The 21640-nt window shown below is 43.5% G+C and overlaps 1 protein-coding gene across 2 annotated transcripts; it reads left to right on the top strand.

Annotated features, from left to right (window-relative positions):
* The first annotated feature begins 519 nt into the window (after positions 1-519).
* Positions 520-14056, top strand: anos1a (anosmin 1a). Of its 2 annotated transcripts, none has more exons than XM_028980050.1 (14): positions 520-780; positions 2273-2320; positions 6069-6131; positions 6523-6745; positions 7203-7387; positions 7674-7803; positions 8509-8714; positions 9209-9353; positions 9535-9651; positions 9925-10013; positions 10205-10376; positions 10517-10737; positions 12979-13123; positions 13268-14056. In XM_028980050.1, the coding sequence occupies exons 1-14, from the start codon at positions 550-552 to the stop codon at positions 13315-13317; spliced, it is 2025 nt and encodes a 674-aa protein (XP_028835883.1). In that variant the 5' UTR covers positions 520-549; the 3' UTR covers positions 13318-14056. The 2 variants fall into 2 exon arrangements, with proteins under 2 accessions (XP_028835883.1, XP_028835882.1); XM_028980049.1 differs by having other exon boundaries at positions 10496-10737.
* Positions 14057-21640: the final 7584 nt, after the last annotated feature.

Here is a 21640-nt window from a genome sequence, read left to right as displayed (position 1 = left end):
GGATGTGCAAGAAAATCATGCCTTGGGCCCCTACTCACAATTTACCACACGCCTTGACGGACCGGCACGAAGGGGACTGAACATAAGTAAGACCACAAGTAAGCCTTCATTATGCGTACATTTAAAATTTCTTTACTCTCCTAAATGAAAATAAGGCAAACTAATGTCCTTGGGAACACTCTTGGTGTTTAGCTTCATGTATTTATGCATAATTACATTACTCTAAAGGTACAAAAGAGTACATCATAAAGTACATAAAGTACATCATAGCAGATGAAATGCGCAATTAGTATTCCAAAAAGAGAGCAAATCTAAAACGAATGAAAAAAAAAAACCGGAGGGACTGTCGCTAAATGAGGGTAGAAAAGAAGGTGGGTTTATCACAGCCGTCATTAGACGGCCGCTCCGCACCTGCACACGTCTCCTCCAATCAGAGGCCGGCCTGCGTCCCCTGACTCCGCCCCCCCCAGCTGACCGCGGTCCCGTTATTTTAAATCCAGCCTTGCGCTCCGCTGGCAGACCGCGCAAGAAGGACCTCCATCTGGCAGGATGCGGGCCCGGCTTCTGTGGATTAGTCCGGCGCTGCTGACGCTGCTGCTGCTGACGCTGCTGCTGCTGGCCTGTGGGAGCGTCGGCGCGGCGCGGCGGCGGGAGAAGACGTCCCCGTCCCCGTCCTCGTCCCCGTCCTCACTGGGCACCTTATTCCGGACGAGGTGCGCGGCGCGCTGCCTCAGCCTCCACAGCGCCCGCATCTCCACCTCCTCCAGCAGCCGCCTGCAGGTAAATCTGCGCAACTTTCACACGGAGACCTGAGCAATAAACTTGATGAGTAAACAGAGTTCCGATTCAGGGGGTAAATATTGATATATTCATACACCGGCATCATCTTAAACACTACGCACCGTCCGCACGCACGCAGAAGTTTACCTGTATGAAGGTAGAAAAATCATTGACCTATAAAAACATGCTGAAAAGTTGCGACTATTTTGATTTATTATTGTTGATGAGGAGATTTCCAACTCCTCTTTGCCCCCTTCCTGCCCCCCCAGCAGACGGATCGGACTGTAAACACCCCCCCCCCTTTTTTTTTTTTTTAATCCTGATGAGCGTTTATAGGCAGATCCAGCACACTTTCTGCAGGCTTTATATCTCCAATCTGTCTAGATAGTAAGCATTCCATGTACTATAATGTGTATCCTTCAAACCGATCATAGCTGATCATTTGCTGAGCCTTGACCTTGGCAGAGACTTGGACACCAAAAGGAAGGGACCTTTTTGGACTGTGGTTTATGAGGCTTTAAAATGCAAAGGGAATATAAAGCGTTCAAAATAAATCCGATTAAATCTCTTCAAATCATCATATACCTCATTACATTGCTTCGAATTAAGGAATGTCTATAGCACAGTGCTTGTGCGGCTTGGAAGCCCTTTGTGTGAGTCAGTGTGCTGTCAGAGGCTCAGAAGATGTTATCAAAATTGACACTTGTGTCTTCGGGGCTCTTCATTGTGAGGGTGCCTGAAAACGGCAGTGTTCACATCAGCCAGGAAGCCTTTTGGCTACAAAAAGCCAGCTGTGCAGGGGAGCAGACACCCCTCCTCCACCAGTCGCTCAAAATATCTTTGATATCCACCCATCTGCCGCCTGGGGTCCACATCGTCCACGCCCACGTCCGGGTGACCGCCAATAATTTGATATTGAAATGAAGCATTGATGCCTGGATAATGGTGTCACTTTCCGTCTGACCGATTGCTCAAAATGACTAGAGGTATCGGTGGTTAGGGCCACTCTGTGGTCTGTGGCATTCCGAGTCAAAGCTCCTTCAAAGGTCATTGTGTCTGGCCATTTGGTGGCAACTTCACAAGTGGCGAACAATTTCTGTCACTTCCGCTTCTGGATTCCTTCCTGGAACGTAGAAAGGTTGTCATTGGGATGAGACGGTTACTCTGTCTCTGAAAAACACAGGCTTTTTTTTTTTTTTTTTGTCACTCTGTGCTAAATTTGGCCTCTGTGCTGTGATACTTAATCCATGGGTTCAGCGGAACTGGAGTTTAGCTTTGTAGGCAGTAACGTGCTTGCAGCGTATGCTGGCCACCTTGCACCTTCAGGCGGATAATTCGACGTATGATTTTTTTCCAGAGGCTTTAAAAAGATGTCACTTTTTAAAAAGGGAAGGTCAAACATTGCTTTTGGTGTTTTAAGTGGGTAGGATTGGCTGTGCAGAATCCGAAGTCGTTCTGACATTTTATTTCCTCTGTTTCTCTCCTCCTGCAGATCAATGGATCCCTGGGCTGGTGTCAGAGCCATAAACAGTGTGCAAAGGTATTTTCAGCTTGTGCCACATTAAAATTACATTAAAGCCCTCAGACCTGGTGGAGCGCTGTGCTTTTGGACCAGTAATCCCATAGCTCAGTGCAAAAGCATTGTTCCCTCCATCTGCACCATCTATCTGTTTTTTTCCCCTACTTGGATAAAAATTCGTCTCACACGCTTCTCTTTCTCAACACAAATTTCAGCAAAAAGTTGAACATATTTTTGAGTGATGAGGATATTAATATGCTCCAGCAGCCCTTTAATTAAACTGCAATACCACACCCACAGCAAGGGAAATACAGCTGATGTGTCACTATTCTGCATTTAATATGGTATTGATTAGTGATCTTTGCAGCCTGGGTTTTAATTAGTCGACTAGATGCACACTATGACTTTTAGAGTTCAGTCCTTTGTCGTTTCTACATCCTTCGGATTATAATTTTTTTTTGTAATTTATTACAGCATAATACTCACAGACATAAGATCGATATGTCCCCCCTTTTGCCGTAACTTAGCAGGGTTTGCTGTCTGTCAGAACAACCCGTTGGTTGTTCGCTTGCAGGATCCGACCCTTCTCCTGTGACCCATGAAAACATTTTTGCCAGCAGACAGGCGGGCAGGCTTTTACCGAGATCTCAGGAGGAAGCCTTCAGATTTGAAAAGAGACTCGGTCCCTTTACAGAGCCACAATGGCAGCTGGCCACTTGATTTTATTTGGCCTGCATGCAGCATGCTCTTAAAAGCCTCAGTGTCAAATACTAACACCGTTAGTGCTGTGATTTGGATGGAGCTCACCTATTGGGGGGCCCTCAATTTCCTTACTTAATTCATTTAGTGGCATCCACAACTGTGAAATAAAAAGGCCTGTATTGGTCATTAGGAAGAGTCTTACTCTTATTAAGTGGCTCTTTATGTCGGCCATTGGCTTTTAAAGCTCCCCTTGGAGTGATTCACGTCTAGGTGCAGGCTGATTGCTAGAGAGGCCTGGAAGGTTTTCAGGAAAGGTCAGGTGATGTGAATAGCATCAGTGGTTTCCAGTGTGTTGTGCCTTGAGTAATGTTTGCCATTAATGTGAATGCCACCCAAACAGCTTGGAAGTCAACGAAGAACAGAATACTCTTTCCCTTCTGGGTTTTCAAAAATAAGTAGATTTTTATGAAAAAGTAGCTTATAAAAATAGTCTGTAGATAGTACTGGAGTAATAATCAAGGATTTGCCAGCACGCCCCTTCTGCAGAGTCTTATTTAAACATGGCAATGGCAGAGGAGGCCATAATAATGTATTTATTAAGAAGTAGGCGACGTGACATCCCACACACGCACACAAACCTCGCTTTCTCACTTGATCATGATCTTTCATCCCGTGAAAGATTCTAGTCACATCTCCAATGAAGGGTCAAAAGGATGACTGACATGAGGCGCATTCATTGATTAGTTTGCAAGAACGGTGTTCCATCACGGCTAAAAATGCCAGGTGGGTGATTGGAATACCATGACTATGCTTCTGTGTCTTTTGTCCACTGAGAATCATTCATATTCAGGCACTATAGCTGGCGTCATTGTCGATCCATGACCACAAAACCACTGTTGTTAGCGCTCCACTGTTTGCACAACTGGGTCCACTTCAACTGAATTACCCAAAACTGGAGAGCACAAAATTTCTTGGCCCCCAACCCTGTGCAAAATTGAATCTGGAAGACCCCTTGAAAAAGCCAGTGCAATCTGTAGTAAGAAGAGGCATGCACTCGCACTCCCCATTCCTCCAGGGCTCACTCTGGGCAGTGTATTAAAGAGTGGAGTGCACTACACATTTCGCCCAGTGCAATTTTATGCGTGGTCAGCACCGCAGACAGTCTCCTCATAATAAAAAAATTATGGCACATGGGTTTCACTCACGAATCAGGCTCCATTCAATGTCTGCACACAGTGACCCAGCCTTTTCTTACAAAAACAGGTCATTTGTTTCGCTGTGTCTAAAAATTTACCATAAAGGCATGTCTGACCTTTAGTTTAGCTCATCAAATAGAAATATATAAATATATCATCTGCAGAAAAAGAAGAGCCGCCCTTTCCTCAACCAATGGGAAAGGAGCCAAGTCGACCTCTTGCGCTTAGAATCTGTCAGCCTCTCTTAAGCAACGGGATGCTTGATTTGAGCTGAAATGGGGCGGAAAAGCAACCAATGACGAGGTACAATAATAACTTGGAGAGCGGAAGCCTCTGAAAAGTTTGGGAAAGACTGGGTCTGGCATGAAGGAGAATTCGTAAGTAGGGAACATTTTGAAAGAGCAGTATTGTTTTAAATGAGACGGATGAGAATCTTTTTTCTAAGTAAGAGGCATGCAGTGCTTTCCTCAGACCCTGAGGTAATGGGGACAATAAATGGATCTGAGGGCCTTTATGTAAACGCGTACATAAGGGTGGTGAATACACAGATTTGTGTCCATATTTATCAGCTATTTATTAAGGGTACTGTTCAATGTGTCTCCTCATGTGGTTTTGCTTTATTTAGTGCTTGAACAATAGATCATTGTAAAAGGTCCATACAGTACTCGATGCATATGCATAATTGATACTCAGTACGCAGTGCAGTAAATTGTTGGTATTTACTGCCTGGCCTTACAAAACTTGCCGAAACTAACTCTGTGCACCCAAGCTGTTTGTACAGAAAACAATGCAGTGTATGCGCTCATAAGTGTAGGAAACGGGGCACTGGCTGTACGTTCTTGGTGATGGGGCTTGGTGTGTAGCGCTCGGAAGCCCGAGGGCTCTCTCAGCAGGGTGCTGGCAGTCACAACTCCATAAAGCCGGTGCCTCTGCTGGGTTTGAGTGTTGTGGGCTTTCTCCACAATTATTCATAGTTTCCATCATTTCACCAAACAACCTCAAAATAACCATATGTGAAAGGTGTGTTGCTTTTTTACAGAGACACTGCAACTAGACAAAATGTGTTTCCCACTCTCAAGTGGAAACTTTGCCTCAGGAGAAGCTCAACTCCCATCCGTATGCAAGACCCCGCCACCCACCGACTATCAGGGTCCCTGTCCGAAGGCTATAGTGGCTGGGCAGCGTGTAGTGTAGCGGAATGAGTTGATCACCTGACAGGCCGTGAATTAGTGAGCTGGTAGTTGACCATCTGTGGGAGCAGATTGCTTGAGCAACTTATTCTCCCATCTATGCAGATAAACATGTTATTTTCACATCTCCCTGCCACCACACCCCACTCACACCCAACCCGGCAATGAGTTTCATTACGGCATGAAATTGGAAATGTGAATTCCCCTTGGGCAGCTCTGTTCAGTCAAGCAGGATGTGTCTCATCTGGGGATAGAGGACACGGGAAGTGAAGGAGAAAGTGACAGCAAAAAAAAAAAAAAGACAGTGGGTGGATGGAAAGAGGGGAGGGAGGTAAAGGTCAGAAGATCAGAGAAAGAGAGAGATTTGGTCAATGGTATTTCCCATGTCCTGCAGAAACAAACAAAACAAACAGCAGGCCAAGACCGAAATTGAGTCTGTTTCTAGTATTGGGATTAAACCTTGCAGAATATTGCATATATCGTCAGCCTCACAGATGCTAAAATAAGCTTCAAGATTAATGTTTTGGGATATTATCACAACAGCTAAATATGGATTAATGTTACTTCTCATGGTAGGACAGGAAACACTGTACTAAAAGGGTATGTAGGAACTAAGCTACAGTCACTCTTGTTTTATGGTTTGGAATGTTGCCCACTCATAAACCACTGATGTGTTCACAGTGTCTGGAACCATGCAAAGACTCCTGGGAACTGGAGGACCGATCATGCCGTGACCTGTGCGAGGTACATGACGTTTCCTCTGCTGTTCTCACTACAGCCTAGACGACTTTCTGCATGGTTGAGATTTTATGACGTACGTGCTGTGTAGTATTGATTGTACTCGGCGTGTGGTGCAGGGTTGCAGTGTTTACAAATGTTCACCACAACTTTGCTTAATATCCGATTTCACCATTATCCTCCCCCTTTAATCCAAGAAAGCAGGTAAATATGTGTTCCAAAGCAAGGGCAGAGGAACGCATCAAAAATAGAAGACAAGCTTTTCCTCAGTGGACCAAGTTGCCTATTATTTACCAGAGGTTGCATTGTACTTGGAGATGTTTCAAGTCTCCATTTATCTCCTCTGTGCAGGTCATTGGTGCTTTGATTGATTTCCTGATGGCCTTCCCATTTACAGGTGTCATTTCCCAGGAAGCATGGAGAGTGTGTGACCAGCTGCGACTTCCTACGGTCAGTAATGGTCACAAAGCAAGGAGACTGTCCTTCCCCGGAGAAGGCCAGTGGCTTCGCTGCAGCCTGTGTGGAGAGCTGTGAGGAAGATGGAGATTGCTCTGGCCAAAAGAAGTGCTGTCCCAATGGGTGCGGACACACATGTCAGCCCCCCAAGAACCTTTACAGAGGTAAACGAGCCCCATACATGTACTAAACCCACCGTCTCGGGCAACAGGGGCAGTGGTGGCTTAGCGGTTAAGGATCCACCAAGGTACCACTGAGGTGCCACTGAGCAAAGCACCGTCCCCACACACAGCTCCCTGGGCGCCGGTCATGGCTGCCCACTGCTCACTCAGGGTGATGGGTTAAATGCAGAGGACAAATTTCACTGTGTGCACCGTGTGCTGTGCTGCTGTGTATCACATGTGACAATCACTTCACTTTATTTATTATTTATTATTAACTGTGTTAATCTACCAATGGAACTACCGATGCCTAGAATGCAAAAAGTTGGCCCTACATCAAAAAATAGGGCACATGTTTGTATTTTTTTGCACTGTATGTATAGTACCCAGCTGAGTAAAATCATTCACTCTTTATTGAAATTCCTCCCTGTGCGGTACATATATCACATGTATTTTCCAGGAGCCCCCTTGAAGCCCAGGAAAGAGGTGATCTTTGAGGAGTTCCTGGCAGGAGTTCTGGAGGTCCGCTGGTCTTCTCGGTTCAATGTGTCAGCAGAGCCGGTGGTGTACCTACTCCAGCGACGGTGGAATTATGGCATCCATCCCAACGAGGATGATGCTACAGAGTGGGAGGTGGTGGCACAGGTACCCATAAGTTGTAGAATTAATATTTGTTTATTAGAGTTGTATGGTGTTTATTACCTGGTGGCCTAGTGGCGAAGGAAGTGGACCCATAATCGGAAGGTTGTGGATTCAAATCATGAACTGCCAAGGTGCCACTGAGGTGCCACTGAGGTCCCCACACACAAGGCTGCCCATTGATGGGTTAAAAGCAGTGGACACATTTCGCTGCGTGCTGCACTGTTTCACAACGACAATCACTTCACTTTCACAATGGCAGATCTCTTTCTATTTCTGCTTATTCACTTAGACCACAGAAGAACATGCAAGACTGACAGATATACGCTCTGGGCGATGGTATCAGTTCAGAATGGCTGCAGTCAATGTTCACGGAACTAGAGGCTACAGCACTCCCACTAAACACTACCGCACCACTAAAGGTAAGTAAACAGAGATTTCCTTTTGAAACAGCCACTGGAATTATTGAGATGTGATGATGGGATAATCATGACAGCGAATAAAAAAGGAAAAAAGTGCACCTCTTGCATCCTCTTAACTGCAGTATATCATTCTTCCAGATGCTTGCTAGCGACTTGCCAGCAGCAATTACCTGCAATTGCAGATTTGTGATGTTAAGATAGTGCAGACACACTAACCATGTATAAGACTATAGCCTAATACTAGGATGTAGTGTCCATGTGGCAGAAGGCATGGCATACGACTGAAAATCCCATCATCATCTGCTGGCTACACCCTGACATTACGTGGACCAGGAGACAGTTACGGCCTCCACGTTTGGCCAATTATGTTAATGTGCACAGTAGAGCCTGAGAATTAGAAAGGAGCATGTGTGTGCAGTTCAGGTGTGCTTGCCAGAATGCACATAACATTTTTGGAACATTATAAATGTGTCCCGAATTATTATGCGTTTTTGTTTTTATAGCTTATTTACATGATATGTTTCATATTATTATCACTGTGGTATGGACGTTGTCCTATTATTTATGACAACTGTCTGCAATTAACACTTCTAGAGTTAATTGTAGCATATCTGCAGAGGAAAAGATGTAGAGCTGTCCTTTGGGAAATGTGCTGTCTGTTTATGATTGACCTTGCTGAAGGAGTGACTGATGTTCCCTCCACAGATCCCTCACCTCCTCCCAGGCCCACTAATCTCAGGGTCACTAACCTGACCTTTGGGGCAGACTCAGCAGTCACTGCCCAATTGAATTGGACCCTGCCTGCGGACCCAGACCTGTTAGTGCACCATTATAAAGTCTCCTGGAGCTGGTCTGTCACCAGTGGATCGGTCGTGCGACCCAAGGTGAAGAGGAGAAAGAACGCCAATGGGGTAAATCCCTTCTGCAGTTTAAAGACCCAGAGCCTGTTTCATTCGACAAGCCACAACAAATGAGAAATCTCTGCTCTGGGGACTGTAAATAGACCCAGAGTGTTTCCATGGTGCTTTAAACTTAACAAAGCGCAGACTCTGAAATTCTCTTGTAGGAATTGCATCATTCCTTTTTGCAAATTGAGGCATGCAAGGAGCTCTGATGAACCAACCACAGCATGTCATTTCTGTTCAATTTAGAAAGGGAAACCCAAAATATTTGAGAATTGGATCATTTTGAGATCATTTTAGGTTATGACAGCTACACTGTTTATGATTAAGGGGCTTTGTTTTCAAGAGGTGGCAAACGTAATAGTTTTGGATGAATTTCAGCCCGTTCCATTTTGGGTACAGGGAGACCTTCGTGTAGACAGTGTTAGCAAGTTTCTTTCAATGTTCAGCTGGCTATTGCCAGAGGTTAAAGTTTTCGGGATCTTCTTCCTTGCCTTGATCAGGACTCCAGCTCTGTGGACCTGGATGGCCTACGGGCCAACAGGAGCTACACTGTGGAACTACAGGCTGTGTCCTACTGGGGCGACATGCCCCTGAAAGGCCAAAAGGCATCTCTGCACTTCACCACGACCCGCAAAGACCCGCAAAGTATGTGTGACAATACCAGCATGATCTAGTTCGTCTTCCTCTCATTTGCAGGATCTCATTTTCTCTTTGCACCAAGTTGATAGAGATTAGTGATAGATGTTTGCTACAGTTTTCACATTTCTTTTGCATGAGATGGGATGAATAAAAAAACATATAAACAAAATATTTTCTGCTTTTACAGAAGAGGACTCCGCCCTGAGCTCTGGAGCCGGAAAACGAATATCAGACATCATGGATGTAGGCACGCCGTTCTACCAGGATGGCCAGCTGCAAGTGAGGGTGTACTGGAAGAGGAAAGGTGTGTTTTAGCTCAAAACGAAGCCCTAGGCTCATATCTAATTAAAACTGTGAACAATAAAGAACTGAACAGAGAATGTACTTGGGAATATTATAGAAATACGTAATTGTGTAACTTGTTCAGACATGAATAAAGCAATTTGCATCTCTTCCACAAATGACTATCAGCAATAAATGACCAAATATGATTTCTCACGTATTATTATTACATTGTAATTCTGTTTTCTACACTCAATGAAAAAACCGTGGCTACATAAATGAACTTCTTTTCCAGATATTTCTGTGAGTTATTACCGTGTCCAGTGGGCGCCTGAGATATGCACTCACAATGGAACACGGAGCACAGAGAAAATGGTAACCCAGGTAACCACCTCATACGACAACATCGCCATCTGTTTTCTGTTAAATGCCACCCGTCCTTCTGCATGAATTGATCACTTACTGTACAGGTAGACTGTGCTCATGAAGCTCAAGACGCACACCAGAGCGCCTCATTTCTGCTTATCTTGGTGTGCGCTGCAATTTATTTTGAAATGCTTTTTTTTATTGCGCAGGAAAATTATGCCAGCCTCCCCAACCTGCAGTTCTCATGTAAATACAAGGTCATGATTCAGCCTATGGGCACAAGGGGCCACACCCTGTCTGAGAGCACCAGCTTTTTTACCCCGTCCTGTGCAACTATTAGGAGCAAAAGCAGCAAGCACATCCCTTGCCCTGGAGATACAGGTGAGTTTGGATCTAATATAAACAAACCATTCGAACTCTGTGTGTCTAAAATGAAAATTTTATGTGTGTATATTCTAACATAATTCAAAAGCAAATTACCATATTCATGAAGATTGCAGTTGTTGTTTTTGCCCCTTTAGTTGTCACTCAATCAAAAACATCGGCCAGAGCGGAGAACCTGACAGCATCCTTCTCAGTACATCAGGGGAACATCACAGCACTCTTCACCTGGAATGTAGCCAAGGCCCCGGCTCTGCCTCAGGTCACAGGGTTTCAGGTGACATGGACAGAGGTCACAACTGAGAGCAGGACGAACAGTCTTCCTAACAGCCTGGTCTCCCAGTCCCAGATCCTGCCTCCTGTAAGTCACCAATCTACAAATTCTCAAATGCAATTCTTGGCATTTTTGAAAGTTAGACATTTATTTGAATTATATACACTCAAAAACACACAAAAATAAGACATCCTAGATCTGAATGAATAAAACATTTTTATTATGATTAATATTCTTAAATGATTTTGTTAAGCTATCAACAAAATCACACAAAAATGATCGATGGAAATCAAATTGATCAACCCATATAGGTCTAGATTTGGAGTATAGCATAAATGTCTTCATGAGGCTAGAGTTGTCTTGCATTAGGAGAAACCCAGGGACAACCACACCAGCATATTGTCTCACAAGGGGTCTAAGGATCTCATGTCGGTACCTAATGGCTGTCAGGCCACCTCTGGTCCCCAAAAGAAATGCCACCCCAGACCATTACTGACCCACTGCCAAATCTGTCATGTTGAAGGATATTGCAGGCAGCAGAATGTTCTCCATAGCATCTCAAGACTCTGTCACATCTGTCACATGTGTTTAGTATGAACCTGCTTTCATCTGTGAAGAGCACAGGGCGTCGAATTTGTGACTCTGGCAAATGGCAACTGTTCTACACAGTGTTGGGCTGCTCACAATCCTGGCATCCAATGTTCCACCAGTTCAATCCAAAGGGGGGGTGTCGGCTGATAAGACCACTGCCCCAAGCCGATGCCCTGCTCATTGCCCCCGAACCAAGCCACACCCATGCAGCACCAAGCTATGCCCATGCCAAATCAGGCCACGCCCACAAAACCCCTCCCCGGGGGGTCCTCTGGGATCTTCTGAACTTCTTTGTGGCCCTGGAGGACCAAGAACTTGGTGTACATCCAGGAAGCATGTTGTCTCAACCCCCAACAAGCCAGGACGGCGCTGTTCTTCTCTCAATTTGAGTACATACTCTCCTACTGCCAAGGGTCCCGAAACACCAAAGCAAATGTACTGCCCCATTTGCACATTAAGGACAACCAAATATTCCCACCAGAACCTGTCATCCCTTCTGCTCAGGTCCACTGGACCTTGCTTCAGGAGGTCGTGGCAGGCCACCCCACCAGAATGCCTATAGGTACTCTCTGTTATCCGACCATGAGTGCTGCACTGGAGCCACCACAACTCGTTGGTTGGACAACCCCAAGAACTGCCCACAAGGTTGACATGCAGAGACCCCAAGGCCTCCTGGTGCCCCTGCAACAACCACACTGCTCATCTTCTTGGACTTCATCATTGGCCTACCCTCATCCCAGGGCAACACCATTGTCTTAATCCTTATCCACCGCTTCACCAAGGACGCATGTTTGATTGCTCTGTCTGACCTGTCTGCGGCAGCTCAGACCCCAACCCATGTCATCTGGGAAGTCATTCGACAGCATAGCCTTCCCGCGGAACTGCTGTCAGACCGAGGGCCCTAGTTCCTCAAGAGGTTCTGGCGATAACTCTGGGGGCAGTTAGGGATGTCCATCAACCTAACGTCCACCCCGAAACGAACGGCTAAACTGAGCGGATAAACCAAGCGCTCAAGATGTACCTCTGGTACCTGCATGTAATCAGCATATGTCCTCATCCACCAGACTCTCCCCTTTTGAGGCTCCTGCAGCAGAGGGTCTGGTCCCTGCCATAAACCTCCCTCACCGCCAACTCCACACCACGTGGGCCATCATGCATCAAGCCCTGGACTGCACAGCAAAAAGTCCATGAAGTGGCAGACCAACCAGAGACGATGCTCCGCCCTCATTCTCCATCCCGGTCTTACCAGTGCCCTCTCCTGTTGCCTGTCGCCCATTGTCCACCGCCTCCCCAGCTTGTGGATGGTCTCCCGACCTACACTGTCCGCTGGATACTCGACATCTGCCGATGTGGCTTGGCTTTGAGTACCTTGAGTACGCCTCCACTTCTGGCCTAAACCACGCCCATCCGACACGATTACGTTCTGCTGCCTTCTCCTACCAGAACCGCACTTGCACCCCAGGCCCAAGTGATAATATTCATAACAACATGCAAGTCCTGGCCTTTGTTATTGGCACTCAGTAAATAATAAAATGCCTTTATTTCTGTCTAAGTGAAATTGTTCCCCTCTTTGTTTTAGAAATGAACAAATTTTAATTGATGTTCTCTGAATTAACATATGCAAAAATAAATAAATAAATAGGTCCCACTAGTGTTGACCACGACTGTAAATGGAGTATTAATTCTGAAATTTCTTGCTTGATGACTTGAATGTTTTACCTTCTCATCTTATTTTAGGATCACAATCTCCTGCTTGTGTCAGGGCTGCAACCATCTACCCAGTACAGGCTAGAGGTTCAGGTGATTACTGGTGCAGGGGAAGGACCAGCCACCTTTAGGACCTTCCAGACACCTGCTTTTCTCAATACAGCCCCATCATATCGTAAGCAAATGTTTTCTTATTGGAAATATATCTATATATTTACATGCAGACACCTATTAAAATAACAAAAGTATGAAAATCCATGTATTCAAAATCAAGTTTTAATCAGGTTTAACACATTTCACATTTTTAAATCTATCACAGGGCCCCGGCTGAAGAAACACCATGCAAAAGCAGTTGTGCAAAGGCACTGAGAACAAAGTCGAATTGATGCCACAAGTGTAAAGAAAACAGGATGCACTGCCTCAGGTTAAAAAAAGAAGAAGACGAAAAGAGCCAAAGATTCTGCAATCAAGTCGAGCTCTAGGCTCCATCCATGACTCCAACAGAGACCAAGCTGAAGGTCTTGGACTAGACTAGATGGACTAGATGTGAACCTGAAACCATTTGGAGTGAAAATGGAAGGATTTAATAGAAGGAAACGCTAAACTTTTAGTGGTTTGTAGTTGTTGCTCTGGTAAAATGAAACACAGATTCAGCCAATGTGATTCCTGCCTAACCTGATGTAATTGTTAATGGTTGTGCATGATTAAATTCCAGTCTCTGTTGGCATGGCAACTAACCCCTCCCACTCCTTACCATACCAGATAAATATTCAACCAAATGACTGTGATTCAGTCAAAAATTTGAGTAAAAATTAATTTAGTCTGAATTATTGTACTAAACTTGCTGTAAAATACGTGTTGCTATGCATTCATGTAATAATTCCTGTATATACAATATGTGTATATTTATTGCTGTGTGCAGTACAGTGTTTGATGTAATTGTCGGTGTTGTGTATGTGTGATCCACTTTTTTAATAACTGACTACCCTGTGGAGGTGACTTTTGTATATATAATAATGCAGTAGTAAATTTTGTCTTAACATATGTATGGTGTTTTTTGTTATTTTATTATTAAAATGTCCCTGCTTTATTGTCAGCTTTAACATCATATGATGTAAGAGCATATTTACTGCTGCAGATTATTGTGTTGCGGTATTCATGGGTCAATATAAGGGGGCTGTGGTGGTGGTCTCTGTTGAAGTAAGTCTTTTGTTCATTTATTTATTCATTTTGGCATGGTGGCTCAGCATCAACGCAAAAAACAAAGCAGAGCCAAATCCAGAGGCTCATGGGATTTATGAGGCTTCATAACCTGAGCCCAGGCACTGACATTCTCATCAGTGCCGCTCCCACATTTGCACTCCACACTTTTGTGACAGTTAATGTGTTTATGTACATACTCACTCTGCAGTTCTCTGACAATAAGATGGAATTTAGAGGATTGTGGGTGCCCCAGGGGAGCATGGGAAACAGGTTACAGACACTGAGCTCTGAGCAATGTGCAAAAATCTGTGATGTGATGCATATTGCACATAACATTCTTTGAAATGTAAATGGTTAAAATAGGGATGGTAGGTTAATGTATGGTTGTAGTGTACTAGATAGCTTGTGAAGTCTGTGGCGAGTGTGAAAAGGAAGAAAAATGAAAGAATAATAGTTTATATTTGTGTCATGCAAGAACATGTGTGCAACTGGGCTATTGTGAACTGTTGTGTAAGTACAATAGTGGGGGGATTATCCCCCCCAACGCCCCCTATACAGGATTTATGGATCCTTCTAGGATCCAGGGGCCCTGGTTAGGAGGAACAGGAGACAACCTCTACCGGCTGCAACACGTTTATGACACTCCTGAGAGATGGAGAGAAAGATAGGTGGGGGTGGGGGGCAGCAGGGAAGGGGAGAAAGGAACAAGTGATGAGAGAGTAAGCATACATGATTTATATGAATATGGTTCACGCTCAGCGGGGAAATAGTATCACCTCCTTCCTCCGGTTGAAGATCTTTAATGAGATTCTTTGCCACAGTTGGACCCACAAGGAGCATTTATACTCAGTGACAACTAATGGGGATATTAAACTGTTATCTAAAACTGTATCAATTGCTGATTACTACTGAGACAGTAAAACTACTGGGAGGACCTTGATGCCAGTAAAGGTTCTGGTGTAAATAGTTAATTTTATTGTATTGCTGCTGAGTGAAGTGGAACCCACACCAGAGAGCTGTTGAGTTTAGCTCTCAGATGGTGCTTTCTGTGAAAAGATGAAATCTTGTGTGGTTTGGGGGAGTTTTTATTTAAACCAGCTCTTCTGTAACAACTTCAAAGAGCATCTGGCATATGCAGTAATGGCCAATGTGAAATGCATGTTCAAATGAAGCAACATGAACTGACAATGCACAGAAAGCCTGCCAGAGCCGTGCAGGGAAGGGGCAAGTATTTGTTTGTAGGAAGGGATCATTCGATTGCTCCTTAGCAGCAGAAATGTGTGCGTCATGAATGCAGATTTATGAACATTATCTCCGCATCATGCTCAACTGCTGTTTGGGATAAAAACTAATTCACAGAGATTTAATATATTCCAAGGAATATAATTTTCTGAAGCAGAATTCCACATTAGCACTGTACGTTTTTAAATTCTATGGTGTGCTGGAGTGTTTAAACAAGCAGTGGCATAAGGTCAATGATAATCCACATAACAAGGTGTGTATTTGAGGATTTTACACCAGAACACTGAGGCAAAGAACCACCCAACATGCATCTGAAGCTGGGAAATTGATGTTAACAGTGGGCAAGAGATAACAAAAGCATTAAAGACGGGTAGAAATCCACCTGCATATAAAGTTACCAAAATAGAACTTAATACCATATTTACCTTGATTACACAAGGAAAAGCATTGTCTGATAAGGATGTGCATCCATAGTGACTGACACAAAGAGGATGGATCAGAATAAAGAAAGTATTCTGCTGTCTTAATGAATTCAGAGACCCTGAAACGGAAGGTAATTTAAGCACAGCCAAATAAAATGCCCTGTGGATTGGGAATTAACCTCTGGACTGCAATGGGAAATTTTTGCTGCAAAAAAATTGACTCTTAGTAATCATTGCCTCAGCTGACCTGATTTGTATTATTATTATTTTTAAAAAATGGCAAATAATAAAATAAGTAATGTAATACTGCAATATACATGTTTTATGCTTGACAGTGCTGGACATTGCAGGGAGATTTGTGAATTAGCCAAGTCTTTAAAAACATGATGAATGCATTTAAAATTAGAACAGAACTTTTTTTTTTTAAAGAACATGCATTTTTTTATTCTTATTTTTCTAGTCTTCAGCATTGTTTCTAATCACAAAAATACAAAGCAGATCAGTTGAAATATCGGGACACAGCACTGCCTTTGTAACAAGTTGTCTGAGAATTTAACACATTTGAAAGCTCAGAATTGTTTTAATTATGTTCAGGCCTGAATTTTGATTATTATTCATATAAAAAAAATTTTTATTTATAGAATTCTAGAATATAATTTATTTCTGGGGCAACAGCATTTCTCTCTGAACCAACTGATCCAGGGGGCTGGCTGTGTTTGGAGATGCCCAGTGGAGGTAGTGAGTGACAGGAGAATAGAGGCTAAGCTGTCATCACTGTTGGGTTACATCGCCCATCCCAAACATAAAGCTCTGAGCTGAGCTGCTCCTTCAGTAACATGCTGCTGCACCCACTGTGTGACAGAAATCTCCTTCTTTTCAACGGTCGTCAGAGTCTGTGATCACACACACACACACACACACACACACACAAACAAACAAACACACACATGCACACACACACACACACACACACACACACACACACACACACACAAACAAACAAACACACACATGCACACACACACACACACACACACACACACACACACACACACACACACACAAACAAACAAACACACACATGCACATACCTACAGCACATCTGGGTCCTGATGCAACTCTGAAATGAAACTGAGTTGCTATTAGATCATGAGTCTATAATTATATGTGTGCATACGTGTGTGTGTGTGTGCGTGTTGTGCATATGTGCCAGAAAGCAGGACAAATAGGCACTTCAGTGACATGTCAACTGCCCATCAAGCTGCTCTGGCCAAATTAATCTTCGACTGTGTGAGGAGATTTAGCTTTATTTGCATCCATTAAGATTAGTGTGAGTATTTGCATCTTTTGTCTTCGCCCATGTTTTTGTTTTTGGCTCGTCTGAGGCCTTGCGTTTTGTAAAACGCTAATCCTGTTTAGTTTGGATTATGCATCGCATCTGACGGCAGATTAATGAGATGTCTCTGCAAGCTGTGGTCTGGTAAGTGATTTGTTTTTCTGCTGGGTTCTCCCCTGACACAGTGTTCATGGATAGGATATGACAAACTCTATCACTGTGCCAGAGGAAGGAGGTCAAGGTGGAGTCTCGAAACGATAATGATCTTTGAGATCAAAAGTAGCCATAAAATAAAGTGATTAAATACCTTGGCATGACTGCAGCAAACAATCTGCATGATTACCTGCACAATCAACACACACACACACAATCACACACACATATGGACTGTATAGAATTTTAATCTGATTTATATAACAGACTATAATAAGGTAAACATCAGGAACTCTGTTAAGCGGAGAATAAAAGTGGTCACGCTCAGTTAAGAAGCTGCAGAATGAAAGTTGAAAATGATCCTGAATTGGCTGCCTGGCCCTTCGCTTGCATTGTTTTAAATGTCATGTCAACAGTGATCTATTTCCCTGGTCGTGCTGCACTAGTGTTCACAAACAATGGCACACCGAGTACAGCCAGGAGAGCATATATTACGTCACGCAGAGAGACAGACAGGAGGGGAGGAAGGGGAGAGAGACGGACAGATGGGACAGAGTGGACAGAAAAAAGCACGAGAGAGAAAGAGAGAGAGAGAGATGCTGACAGCTTGTGAGATTGGCCAGATAGTGCTGATGAAGCACATATCTTCACTTAATCAAAAACAGGGCAACTGAAATCACTGGCGAGGAGAAGAGGTTTTTTGAGGTAATAAATTAGCAAAGAATCTCCTCAGCCTGTGCTGCCCACAGCACTGCCAGGGGCATTTAATCCTGGCTGCAGGATGAACCCTGTGCTCACTACAGTTGCAACAATGGCAGGTGCACATTACAATACATATATACCTTTTATCAAGTGCAGTAACACAATAACAACAGTTATTATATTAAATGTGCCGTATAATGTAGATGCTGTAGAACTGTGAAGTAGTGGGGAGTCAAGTCCTCACTATAATGATACAGTAATGGAGGTAATGCAAAGGAAAAGATCAGAAAGCACTAAAAGGTTTCATAAGATACAAAAATAGAAGTATAAACATAACATAGAATATAAATGCCAAAAATACAGTATGTATGATATATAAGATAAAACGTCTACAAATGTAATTATAGTGTCAAATTAAATGCAGAATATACATTAAATGTAGAGATATGTGAATTGAAGATTAAAGAATTTAATTTAAAATTTAAAATGAATGCTGTCTATAAAATGTAACCGTGTTGCATTAAAACAAATTATGCAACAGGATTTTTCATTAAACAACTTTATTATTTCATCCTAATGGATGGCTACTCCTATGATATGCACAGATGGATAATCAATATTTAATCAAGTGTACATTTCAGCCACTGCAGAACGTCACATCTGACAGTGATTGACTTCAAATGATATGTCAATCAATTTCAACCATATCTGCAAACCTAATTATTTCACATCACTACCCGTGTCAGCACCATAGTAGAATAGGCTTCATTAAACCTTCATATATATTCATAAACCTTCATATATATATTTGAAAAGATCTCCTGTTGCCAGGATGTTAGAAAAATGGATTCTAGAACACTTTAACAAGGATTTTTAAATAAACAATATATATCCACTCTTTTCTGAAGTGATATTCAATGAAGTGATGCTGAAGTGATGCTTCTATGTTTATTTTGTAGCGCTATATAAACAGCTGCATGTTGGGTCAGTGTACAGAGTGAGAACGCAAGTGACAGATGACAGATTTTATTAATAAATATGGACATGGCCTGGAATGAAAAAAACAAGGAAAGCCAATTCAATAACAACAATTTTTATGACAACATATATGTTATACTGGGTACAGATTAATGTAACATTAAGTATTTTCAAAGATCTAAGTGGGGGAAGAACTATAGCAGCACATGGCAAGTGTTACAAATAATGATTATGAATAATGATGAAATAGGTTCCATCTCGAATTGGAAGTACTGTCACACACAAAGATAACAGCCAGTAGTGATGCTTGTCACTGCAAAATTGCGAGAGCTACTGTGAGGTGACTCTCATGGAAGAGAGTCAATAGCAAACTATAAAAATGAAAGCATGCCATATGACTTGGATAAAAGAGGCTTGACGTTGTGGCCTGCGGTTAGAACCTCATCAAAAGGTCGATAGCACCTTTTCCACCACTGTGGCATTTCCCCTCACCCTTCATATAGACTTCTGTCGATCCCTGCATGGCTTTTGTGTAGATTTAACAGTATTGCTTTCTAGGGGCATTAGTACTTTTTCATGAATGTAGATTTCAACACACATGTATTTAACATTTAATTTAATGTTTGATGTCAAAGAAGTGGATGTTCTTTGAAATATAGTTTTTTTGTGGTAAACTTGGTTATTAACGTATTAATGCTGTGCTGTGGTATGTTTTTATTTTTCGTTTTATTCTCTGTGGTATTTTCCTCGCTCCTACGTCAATGGATCTAGTGTACTGAAATGTACAGTCGTGAAAGTCACAGTTTTGACAGTGACAACATGTTAATGGAAGCACGTTTTATGTACAGCGCCTTTCTTATGCGCACTGGCTGACTGGTCTACTGTGCTGTTCCTGGAATTTGAATGGCCAGTTGCTCAAGTCTTCCCACTGAGGGGAACCGCTAGTGAGATTTGTGGTTCTAGCTGAAACGTTAGGCTTCATATCTGAATGCTATCCCAGCCCTGAGATGTTCAATATCACATAGCATAAATAAAACATTTGACACGGGGATAAACCACCTGATACGTTTTCCATCGTCTCCTCCACCCTGTGGGCTCCACCAGAAACACTCCTACAGATGGTCGAGGGATAAAAAGCACAACATTAGTCTCAAACCTGCATGATCAAATGCAGGCACAAACACACACAGACACACACACACACATGGAAATTTGAATGCATACATACAGCACAGAACTGCAAACATAAGCCTACACACTCCGTTACAAGCAAACGCTGCCCGCTACGGTTCTACAGCGAGAAATGGCTGCTTTGAATTGGCCCTTTGGCAGTTTCTTGATGGTTGATATATACGCCATGGCAGGACCAGTCAAAGCATTCCTCTGGAGAGGGAGTGTGTAACTTCGACCTCTCCGAATGGGGGGGCTACTCCCGCTGGAGATCTGCCTGCGAAAGGAGATGAACCCAGATAGGGGAGCCACGAGAAGGCTCTGGTGTGGGGGCGTCTGGCAGTTAGCACCCATATCAGCTTAGTTTGAGCCCAGTACTGTGTGCCACACTGATCTGGGTATTGATTTATGCTAATATACCAGCATGCAGCAGTGAAAATGCTCATACGACTCCTGGCTAAAATGATTTGCTGTGTCAAACAGCTTCTTAACTGCAGTGATATGGATAGCAAGCTGTCACAGCGTAATTGCAGACTTTTACTTCGATCTGCCTTCACTTCCCTGCTCAAAATAGCAGCAGTGTTAAGACATCTGCAACAATGAGAAGAGGCACTTTTTTTTTTGCATCTAACATATTAGATCTGTGACAAGGAATCGTAACACATTTTCTCAGCCCTTCATTAGGACCTTATGAATATAATTGCACTTGACACTAGAAACAATGGAATTCATATTTAAATGGCTTACAGGTTGAAAATGAATTACAGGTTCTTGACACAGCCTATTGAATCCTTGCCTTCCTCAGTACCCCCTGACATTGCCCTCTGATGCCCACGGCCCGTGGGGTTGAGCGGCTGGCCTTGTTCCAGAGGGCCATGGGCTCAAATCCCAGTTGTGCCTCTCTTGGCCGTCTCTGAGCAGGATTGGCAATCGACTCCTTTTGAGCCGTGGGTGGAGTGGAGAACATGCACTGGTGCTATTCCAGGATGAGCAGTAACTCAGACCATCAGACCATCCATCAGACGAGGCATGTGCTCGCCCTCCCTGGCGAAACCAACAGGGGTTTGCGCCACTGGCGGGGATCTAATGAATCTAATTCAGCCCACGATGAGCTGCAGCACGCATTAAAATGCACCGCGGCATAATTCCCCACTGGCTGGGAGCATTAATAATTACACAGCCAGCACAGCACAGGTGCGGGAGCAGAGCTGAGTCGGCCTACACCATGTGCGTTAGGAGTAGCCCAGAAGATCGCCAGCAGCGCTGTATTCTTGTTTGAATGCAGACAAAAACTGGGCAACACAGAGATCTCCGCAGACACTCCAGTTTTTGATGAGTCTTTGCAAAGGCCCATCAAATGATCAGATTATCAGTGTGACTATCCAGATGTTGTCAGGATTGCCTGAATGTAAAACAATTAGTTTGTGTTTATGCCTGAAGTACTCAAACTGTGCTGAACAGTAACAGTGCAGAAAATGGCCAGTTT

The sequence above is a fragment of the Denticeps clupeoides genome, chromosome 5 (genome assembly GCF_900700375.1).
Source record: "Denticeps clupeoides chromosome 5, fDenClu1.1, whole genome shotgun sequence".
Taxonomy (NCBI): Eukaryota; Metazoa; Chordata; class Actinopteri; order Clupeiformes; family Denticipitidae; genus Denticeps; species Denticeps clupeoides.
This window is presented reverse-complemented; position numbering and strand designations above follow the sequence as displayed.